Source organism: Falco punctatus (genome assembly GCF_963210335.1).
Source record: "Falco punctatus genome assembly, chromosome: Z".
In the NCBI taxonomy this organism is placed as follows: domain Eukaryota; kingdom Metazoa; phylum Chordata; class Aves; order Falconiformes; family Falconidae; genus Falco; species Falco punctatus.
This window is the reverse complement of record NC_137586.1, coordinates 60,134,682-60,145,259: the sequence shown is the minus strand read 5'-3', so window position 1 is coordinate 60,145,259 and position 10,578 is coordinate 60,134,682. Positions and strand designations below refer to the sequence as shown.

General features: G+C 35.0%; 1 protein-coding gene and 1 long non-coding RNA gene across 4 annotated transcripts in view; one reads left to right on the top strand and one right to left on the bottom strand.

Annotated features, from left to right (window-relative positions):
- LOC308056490 overlaps positions 1-10,578 on the bottom strand; it is a 147,833-nt gene that overhangs the window by 55,997 nt on the left and 81,258 nt on the right. The window lies entirely within an intron of this gene.
- FBXL17 (F-box and leucine rich repeat protein 17) overlaps positions 1-10,578 on the top strand; it is a 277,159-nt gene that overhangs the window by 251,654 nt on the left and 14,927 nt on the right. For 2 of the 3 annotated variants that reach the window (XM_080371967.1, XM_080371966.1), the window contains one exon: positions 9,568-9,710. In XM_080371967.1, the coding sequence (XP_080228093.1) occupies positions 9,568-9,710 (143 nt within the window). Of the gene's footprint in view, positions 1-9,567; positions 9,711-10,578 lie in introns of those variants that run through there. The other variant, XR_013924857.1, reaches the window with a different exon arrangement.

Sequence of the window (10,578 nt, the reverse complement as noted above, 5' to 3'; positions counted from 1 at the left end):
CTAGGCAAAATAATGGAAAGAAGAAAAGTTATGTTTTAGTGTCCTCAGGCAAGTGAAAATAGAGCAGGTTTTAACAGCTTGGTCCACAGGGGCTATTTGTCTTAAAACCATGGGGTTAAAGCAAGCGGCAACTACCACTTTCAAGGTCCATCTCTGAAATGGGTATTCTAAAATATTTTCATGAGAGGTGTGCAGTCAGGACAGAACCAAGTATGCTGCATGGCTGCTGTTTCCAGTAGTAGTATCTTTTTGCATCCTCATCTTCAAGATTTTGGGCATTTCTTTGCTTGGGCAAACTTACAGATATATTTAGCATTAATTCATTGTTGTCGATGTTGAAAATTTTTCTTAAAGAGTCCCGTATAAAATACAGCAAACCTTTTTGTATGATTTTGTCCATGGTTTTGCCTTGTTCTTAGTGTAGACTTCTGGGAAAACAGCTGTTAAACACCTGTTACATTAAAGGTGATTTTGAAAAATTACTCTTTTCTGCTTTTTCAATTTCATTTCTCACTTATGGCAGAGTTTTACTTGGATATATAGGACAACAGGTAGGTTTTGTTTAATCACCTTTGTAGAAATGTACTATTTTGTTTATGGTTTTGTCTGGTCAAATATGCAAGATGAAAAAGTAAAGCAAGCACTAAGATTAATTGGACTTGGGAAAATCATAGCCCTCTAATCGCCCCATGTGTCTGGGGTTTGAACTATAGAATAAAAGCTGATTTAGCAGTTGCCCTTTTTCTATGTACCAGCTAATAAAGTTGGCATTGAATACAGCAGTGTATACTGTACACACTTAATGGTACCATATACTACAACCGGACCATGATGGATTAATTAGATACCAATTACTTTTATGTCTCTTACAGAAAAAAAAAAATACCTGTGTTAAATACATTTTATGTAGAAAAATATAAAATTAAATAATTTTCCTGCATAAAAGCAGCCTCTGCCATGTTTCCTTTCACAAGTGTTAGGTCTTTTCAGTTCCTTGGGGCTTTTCTTGCCTCCTGGCGTTATCTTTAGGCTTCCTTAGGTAACTAGTATTTTAAATAATGAGATTTTATTTTCAAAAGAGAAACCAGAAATACATTGTTTTAAAATGTATGTGTTATCTCCTTCAAACAGATTTTTAGTCAAAATTGCAGTTGTATCACTAGTTGAGTGGTTTGCCACCATACTTCCAAATCAAGGTCAAAATACTCATCCAGAGAGAAGGGATTTAACCAGATTTCCTGAACTCTTGGAGAAAACAGATTTGCTCAAGGGATAGAGTCTGTCTCCTTTTCATTTCTGTGAGGCATCTTATTAGATTGGTTTCCCAGTGTGGTCATGCCCCTATATCTTTCTGCATTTTATTGCAGTCCCATACTTCATTCTCAAGAAATGTTGCCCATAGCCACATATGCACAAAGGTAAAACAATAAAATTATCACAGGAGACCTCAAGCAGCCTGAGGCAGGTGAAGACAATAGATAAAACAAAATACACCAAGTATTTTAAAATGCAGGCTTGCCATCCAGAGAGATGATACAGCATTCCATTGGGAAACTTTTTGAGACTGGGCAACTTTTTTTCTAACCTTTTTTAGTATTTACAAAAGCTTAAGTCTTTACCTATTTACATACCTTTCTGGTTACTGTGTTCTGTGAGCACTTGCTATAAATATTAAAATAATGCTAGTATGAAGTATTTTCAAAAATAACACTAACAAATCTCCCTTTTGCATCACTGTCACTAGGGAAAAGGACTTAATTGCTTCCCTGTTTGCTTATTATATGGATGTGTATACTGTAAGAAAAACTACTTAGTGAATTAGGATTGACATCTGATTTGAGAACAGTTAAGTTCATGGTTACCTCTTCTTTTTATGTATTTACTTTTATTACAAGGGAACTGCTTATACAGATAAAGTCAGGAATGTATTTAAGTGGTTGATTATAAATGGGATTGGCTGAGTTCCCTGGTAGAAAGCCAGTTCTTGTACAAATTCTGTCTGTCTTGCTCTGCTATTTCATGGTGGCACTGAAATGTAGATGTTAGGTGAGTTCATGATGAGGAAGCAAAAAAAATGTCATACTACCTGTCAACTGGACATGCTGAAGCCTAAGCAGAATTAGATTTTTGACTGGGAAACCAGCACAAACTGAAATTTTGGAGTGATATACCCGTGATACCCTTTATTTGGGAGCAGATGAACTACAGTGCTTGATACATAAAATATATCAGTATATGATGAACAAGCATTTATTTAGTCATCGAAACACCCTTAGAAATTTGAAACAGGAGTAGATGGATTGTATAAAGAGTTGTATCATGCAGTGAGTTTTATACAAATGGTTTTCATTTAAGGCAGACGTAATGTGAGTTGTGAGCTATGATTCCTGTGCTGCGTGAGCAAAGCAGCAGAGAACTCAAGCAGTGATTTCTTCAGCTGCTGTCTGTAGGTACAGCAGTAAAACATCTTTAACAAATGGAAAGGGGATTAGGCATGTATTGCATCTCTGCACATAACAGATGAGATAAACTGCAAGACCTCATGCAATTTGCATGGGATATAACTGTCAACCTTATCAGTGCAGGGGTAAACACAACCCCTATCCATTGGTGGGAAAAATGATCAAACTTTTGCTTATGGCATCAAGATTTGCTCTGAAGAATCAAATTCTGTTGCCTTAATTCAGGGGAAAAAAAAGAAGTCACTGAAAATTTTTCTGAAAAGAAGTTTTTAGAGGTTTGCATTTGTAAAGAAGAGCCTTTTCTATGTATAAGCAATATTTGTATTAACTAAATATTCAATACTTAATATGTTGTATACTGTGGTGGGTATTATTAACATATATAAGTTAATGTTCTAATTTGTAAATATAATAAAATATCAAAATTAGTTGGCAGTATTTTGTCTATGTACTCAACTGTATTTTACAATTGAAAAGTGTTAGTGTCTAGTTGGGCTAATCTATAATTTTACTAAAATCTATATTTCTACATATCACTGGAAATGGAACATCAAACTAATATTGGTGACTGGTAAAGCTTCAATGCATTCAAATGTTTACAATTTATCCACAGAAATTACATCTTTCTTTTCTGTTTCTAATTCAACAGAATAATGGAAATGAAAGATGGAAAAGACTGTTTATCTTTTAAAACATTTTTCTGTAGCCTCTCCTGAGCTTTGTCCACTCATATTTTACCTAATTGAAGCAGATGAGAGCAACTTTTAACTCTACCACCAGAAGAATGTTTCACAGTCCACTAAGCTGAACTGTTAACACCATTCTCTTAACATCTAAATGTATAGTGTTCTTTACTAATTTTATTTTTATTACATCTGCTTATTGCAATTTTAACTTCCATAAGCTTCCTCCCAGTTTTTTTGTACATTAGGCTTTTCAGGAGCTAGTAGATAGTTATCAAAGCCACCTTAATAGCTTTGGCTATATAATAAATAAAAGATAATGGAAAGTTCCGTAAGAAGACTATTACTTTGTAATACTTGGTTGACTGATTGATTTCTACTCTGTGTTAAACCCTTAGAGAGGTTGGAAATTTTAAATTCTAATTCTTGCACATTTAAATGCTTTTGACATTAATGAAAAAAGAACTTAATAAACAAATGCTAGAATGTTTTTTGCATGAGTGCATGTATATATGTAATGCCCTGATGTCAGGGTGATGTCAATCATAATCAATTTTTAAAAACATTAACATCCAGTCCTCACTGAAGGCTGACCAAATGCAGTTCCTTTTCCATATGCAGTGTGTTAGGGGTTGAAAGGAGCAAAACAGCAACACAGTTAAACCTCACAGAGGTTTATTTTCAGTTAAATTGGACTAGGATTTCTTGATAAAGGAAGTACTTTATTGTGTAGTGGGTGCATGTCAGTAAAAATATGTTTGATTAGGTGTAGTTCTGCTTAATACACCGTATTTCCAAACAATTTCATTTGCTAAGATTATGCAAAACCTGGAGCATTTGTTTTCAGATTTTAAAATACATTAAAATTAAATTAAGCATAGGCCAAATATCTATTGTTCATACCAAAGATATGTATGTTTTTTGCATTGTAGTGAACTTAAGAATGGTCATGACTAAATTATAAATGTTAGATTACTGGGTTTTTTTAACATATTAGTGTGATACCTGTTTCTGATTTATTTTTTATATACACAAAATCAAGGAGGAAATCCTCAAGATGATGCACTGCCGACTGTAGTTTACCAAAACAATCCCGGAAAATAAATACAGCAGTCTCATCCCCCCAGTTTTGTTAGATGTGAGAGCTTGTTGCCTGCTTAGATCAAGTCCAGCAGTGGACCTAACCATGACAACATTCTTATTGCAACCATTTGTTTCACAGTTTGCGCACAGTTAAATGGAGATCTTTCCTCTCTGACTCAAGCAGTCATTTCTGCCTGTATTAGCAGATGCATTTAGCTATGTCAGTTTAACTTAATCAGTTTAAAATAAAATGAGACCAAATTATTATTTGCTCTTAATGGTGCTGCACTAAGGACAAAGTTTCTCTTATTTTTCCAACTATTCCAGCTGTTCAGCTACAGATCCTACCTCTGCCTACAGAACTGGTGCTGCATAGGTCCTTTCGCCTTCTCAGCTACAACAAACTACCATTTCAACAGGAAAATATTTTTGCTTAATACAGCTCAAGCCTGTGGGGTGATTTTCCAATTCCAGTTAGAGACATTACACTTTATCTTGTGCTATGTAGGAGCTGTACATCAGCTGATTTCCATTCCACCAACCTCACCCTGGAAAAGGAAACGTAAAATTTCACTTTTGCCAAAATAAATGGCAATATAAAAAAGTGAGAGAAAATAATTGGATGTATTGTTAAATATTCACACACAGAGAGGTTCATATGTCAAAGCCAGCATCTTTAAAATTACACCATGGATTTTTGTGTACCCACCTCTACTTACTTTCAATGTGTCATGTTCTTCTGTTTGGTCACTCACTATATTTTTAAGCCTGGTTGCCATTAGTATTGAAACACACCTTTGACTGTTCTTTACTGCTGATTGAGTTACAAGTTCCTAAGACACAGAATCCAGACTTAGTTTGTAAGGCTTTTACTGTATGTTTTCTTGTTAAATTATTGCCAGACTTTCTGAGAATAGCAACATATTCTGATTATTGTGGGCAAATGCAGAGGAAGAAAAGCTGTTGAGCAATGCAAACATTTTCTTAGCTGAAGCTTGTGGTTTAAAGTATTTTGCTCAAACAAGCAGAAGAGCTGTGTGTACTCAAGACTTCTAAAAGAACTCAAGGATGAAATAGCCGAGCTCCTAACGGCACTGTGTAATCCTTCACTTAAACCTGCTTGACTACCACAGGACTGCTTGGCAGAGGTATTTCAAAAAAAGTTTCAGGAAAGATCAGATAAATATTAACTGATAAACCTGTGGTCTTTATAAGGCAAATTAGTAGTAATATGGAATACAATTAGTGAACACATTAATAAGTATGACATATCAGGGAAGAGCTGACACAGCTTCTGTTCTGTGAGAGGTGCTGCACAATCGTATCAGACAAAGTACTTTGAAGAAGTCAGGAAGCAATAAGGAAGACCTGATTCCATACATTCTGTTGGGAACTCCAGAGGGCATTTGCAAAGGAGCTAAGCAGGCATGAAAGGTGGAAGTCCAGGATCAAGTTTTAGGGCAGGTTCCAAACAAAAAAAAGAGAGGGTGGTTTTCAAAAGAGAAGGTAGCTGAGCCAAGGTATGCCTTGCCACAGGCTGTTGTGGAACCTGAAAAATTTTTGTGGATTACAAGACTGATTAGATGAATTTACAGAAGTAGAGAGGCATAAATCCCAGTTCAGAAAGTCCCTAATCCACTTTTTTTTTTTTCTGAGAGGAAAGTTTTCCGGGAAAGTATTGTTACATTTTCACCTGTTCTCATGGCCTTTCTTTATCTTCCACTGTTGAGTGCTGAATTGTGTCTCTTTTCTCTGACCAAGAGTGTTCTTGTGAGGATGCAGTCGCACACCTTGAAATTTTCTGAAAATAATAGCCATTAGTGTTTTAAAATGGCATACTCTTTTTGCGTTTGCTGGATGAACTGTTGCAATATATGACTACAGTGTAACACTGTATGCTGGTCAGAATATTCAGTTTTCCAGGAAGATGTCCGCTAATCTGGGGGCAAGGAGTTGCAAGGTACAAGATAAATGTGTTACTTTCTACTAGCATATGACAGCATATTGAAAGTCTTCAGTAGTCTGTAATGCAGTAATTGATTTCTGGTGTCATTTGTAATTGGATTAGAGAAATGTTGTCAATTGATTTTACGTATTGGAGAATACCCAGCTATTTAATACTGATAGACAGAAAATCTAGTATGTGCTTACGGCATCTGTGGGCTCTGTAGGAGCAGTTAGGTTGAGACAGTGGTGAGGAATGCTGCAAGGGAAAGGCTAGCCAGACAAAAATATTACCCATTCAGCAGTGCTAATCTAAAGTACAGCCCAGCCATGGTCAGCCTAGGACATACCTGATGCACAGATTAAGACACACAGGTTGACTGAAGCATGAAATTTCATTCAGTTATTTGTGTATGTACAAATGTGGAACATGGGTGAAGGCAGCAGATTAACAGTTGTCTGAAAATCAGTCTGGAACTTCTGAACTGCTAAATACATTTGCTGAGAAAGCCCTGCTCCCCAAATGTCACAGCTGGAATTTTTTTAGTTTCCATTTTGTTTTTTAGGTATCATATTGATATGTAACATCCTGAGGTTTTTTTATTCCATTTTGTGTTGTTCTCGTAAATATTGTTACTTATACAAAAAAAACCCCATGGTGGTTGTCTCATGGTATCATTGAAGTTCTGTTCTGGCTTTCCTAATAATTGACAGAATATAGTAATGACAATGTAGTCCGAAAATCATACATACACACTTTGATGTATGGAAAATTACTTATGCTTTCCAAATCCCAGGGATTATCTTTTTCATTCTTTAATGTTTCAGAAAAGTAACACTAGTAACAATCGACTGGTTAAAGTATAGATGTTCAGAAGACAAGCATTGAAGGCCAGTTCTTCAAAGAGGCTTCACTATCTGTCATTTGATAATTATTTTGTAATTTTTTCAATAATTATTAAGTCCCTTTTCCATTATGTAGAAATATTTTCATCTTTATATAAAAAAAATAAATAAAACAACTGAGATTTAAATAAGGTCCTACTTTAGAAATGAAATACTTTACCCACAGAAATGCCAAAACAGCTATTAAATGATGAATTTGCATGTTTAAAATTATGTGTTGTTATACAACAGTTTTCTATGAATATTCTGTTGTAAAATGGTGGTTATGAATAAGACAGAGAATCTTCCATTCTTTCAATTTGTTTTATATGTGCATGTGAAGATACCTACATGAAATCTCATGCTTCAAACCATCTTTTTGCCACAATCAGGGCAGCTTCTTGGACTAATGATGCTTTAGTCTTCAGCTTCTGCACACAGTATAACACCCTTTTTTGGTCGCTCAGTAGTATTATCCCCTACTTTCTCTCTAATCTTAAGTCTTTTAAGGGAGTTCCCAGATATGGTATCTATTTCCTTTAATGCCTTTACTAGGAAAATCCCTCAGTGTGATCTGATGATCTTTTAAGTTACTCTCATAAAAGTATTCTCTGCAGGTTTTCTTGTCTTTATCAGTTTTACATGAAGCATTGAAAATGACAGAATATGATTGTAAATTTAAAAAAACTAGCAAAAATTTTCAAATACAAACACTATTTAAAATTTTGTTTAACTGACAGTATTTTGAATGTAACGGCAAGCTTTCAGTATTCCTGCACAATTTCAAGTCTACTTTGTGGAGTTACAATCATCTATCATTGCTATAGTGTTTGTTAGTGCAAGATATATGCAGAAAGTTTCTGTCTTCCTATAATTTTTATTAAAGTGGTATACTAAAATGACTCTGTAAAAAAGTACAAAATTCATGTTCTGCTATACATATATTTACATATTTGCAAAATTAGGACTTGTTTTTTAGGGAGGTACTGGGAAGGGAACGGAAAGTTGGTATTACTCTGCAAAAATCAATGAAACCATAATGAAACTACACAGATGTTTGTATCATAACTTCATTATGTCAGTTAGAAAATTCAGTTACCTTTGCCCTTTTTGGTGAACTGCTACAGGAAAAGAAATAGGTACTACTGCACCTTCCACCACTTCTGAGAATGTATTTGGCCTCTTTTGGCTGATTTTATCTGCCAATTAAGTCCACTCGAATATTTATAAATTATGAAATTATCCTTACTGCTGTCTACCATCAGTATAGGTCTTTGCAAAACTGCTGCAAGGTCAGGTGGGTTCTTTCTCTCTGCTTCTAGGTCTCAGTTACACCCTGATTAGCTAAGATTGACATCTGGCATATCAAGAGCTAACACCTCTTCATAATTTTTTTTTATTATGATTTTTTTCTGACGGTAGGTTCTGTAGCATGAACAGCACTGGCCCACAGCTGCTGAAAAATCATCTCTTTAAAGATACTTGCATCATTTAGATGAAGTCACTCATTCATCTTCCTTTTCAGCAACTGCATTATAACTAGAGTTAAAAATTGTAAACATCCTGCCCTTTGGCTACGTGCAGATGGCTGACTTCTACACCAGAAACCCTGGACTTTTTTCTTACACTGAGATTGTAGCTACTGAAGGGTGTTGCTCATTCATGTTAAGAAATCCCAAGCTGATTTAATAGTTTCCAACTCTGTATTTTCTGAAAAGTGTTCTGTAGTCCATGGTGACCAGAATGTTAGTGATTTGTGTCCCTTTCTATTATTCCAGACTAGTTGTGCCATGACAAAGCCTTCCCCACTTGTTCAGATGCCTCATGGTTTCTCCCACCTGCCATTTTTCAGTCTTTTCAGAACTTCCAGATCTTTTTGCTTTCCTTTTATAAAAAATTCAGTCTTTTGTTTTAATTTTAAAAGAAGAAAACATGAGACATACTGTTGTTATTACATCATCAATATGAACAATAGGAAACAAATGCAATTTCAGAATATAGTTATAAAATGTATGACATAAGATACCTGCAGGGTTTTATAAAACTCTTAATTTTATTGACACAGAAAATGTTCTGTTATCCTCCGTGCTGTCTTAGGAATATTATTTTGCTGAAAAAGGTATTAATAGTATAAAATCAGTTAATTCTCTCAGAAGAGTGAGGTAGAATTGTTTTTATTCTATAGTTAGTTAAATTTCAGTTAACTGACCCTTGATCCTTCAAAAATAAGTAATTAAAAGAATTTTTATAGAATATCTCCACTAACTGGTCTATTTATCTTGATTGATAGAAAAATACATAGAAAGTTCTGTTTATCTGTGTATGTGTTTGCACGTGCGTATTTCTAATTTGAAGAGACAGGTATTGCATAATTAAAAATGCTGAAATAGAAGATTTTTTACAAGGTACATGACAACTGCTTCTCAAAATTTAATTTCAACATCATTAAGTGTATACATGGAACTGAGCTTAGTATAGCTATATAGTTCATACTTTTAATATCTTTACAGCTCTGATAGCCATTGGACGATACAGCACAACAATAGAGACAGTGGATGTTGGATGGTGCAAAGAAATCACAGACTATGGAGCCACGCAAATTGCACAAAGCAGCAAGTCTCTCAGATATTTAGGGCTGATGAGATGCGATCAGGTAAGGAGCATTTGCATGAACTGGTGCCCACTTCTGAGTGCATGTGAGACTTGAGTGTTCGTGTTTTTATGTGTGAGGGAGGGAGAGACGGGAAGATGTGTTTTTCTGTACAAACAGGTTTGGTGTTCACTACTGTAGTAACTCTTCTAGTGTACTGTGCTCACATGTTAAGCTAAAAAAGTATCTAGAGAACTAAAAAGAGCTTATATTTTGCTGACATTTTCAAAATACACCCGCAGGCTACACCCACAGCCTAGGGTGCTCACAAAAGGTTTATGTAAAAACTGCCCTCTGAGGGTTTTGAATACTTTTGGCTAAAAGTGATTGGTATGTCATGTCATTACTATGGAAGACTACTTTGTTTTTTAAAAAGAAAGAGAAAAAGAAAGAAAAGAATAATAAATATAATTAAGTGTTACTTCCAGAGTAGTTTTCTATACATGCGTTGGTATGCTTATATATAATGTTTTAAAGAACACAAGGGCAAGGATTTGGATAAAACCATAATGCTAAAAGAAAAGAAAAAACTACTACTTTCTTATTATGTAGCTTTTTTACTTGGAATATAATAAGAACGTCTGTAATTTTTAACATTTTATCATTAAAAGAAAAAAGACAAGGCAGTGCAGCTCCACCTCACCATGTATGTAGCCTTCAGGAATTGTGTCTCTGTTGAGTGAAAAGAGATCAAGAAGCCTGGGATCACAGCAGAAATAGCTAAAGTCATGGGAGATTCAGAGTCTCTGATCTCAAATCTTCAAATATGCCTGCAGGGATTGTTTCTTTTCCAGCCATCATGAATGAAATGTCCAGCTTGTGATGCCCATCATAAGCACGTCTGTCTCAGCCTTGTGAGTTTCTGATTGGA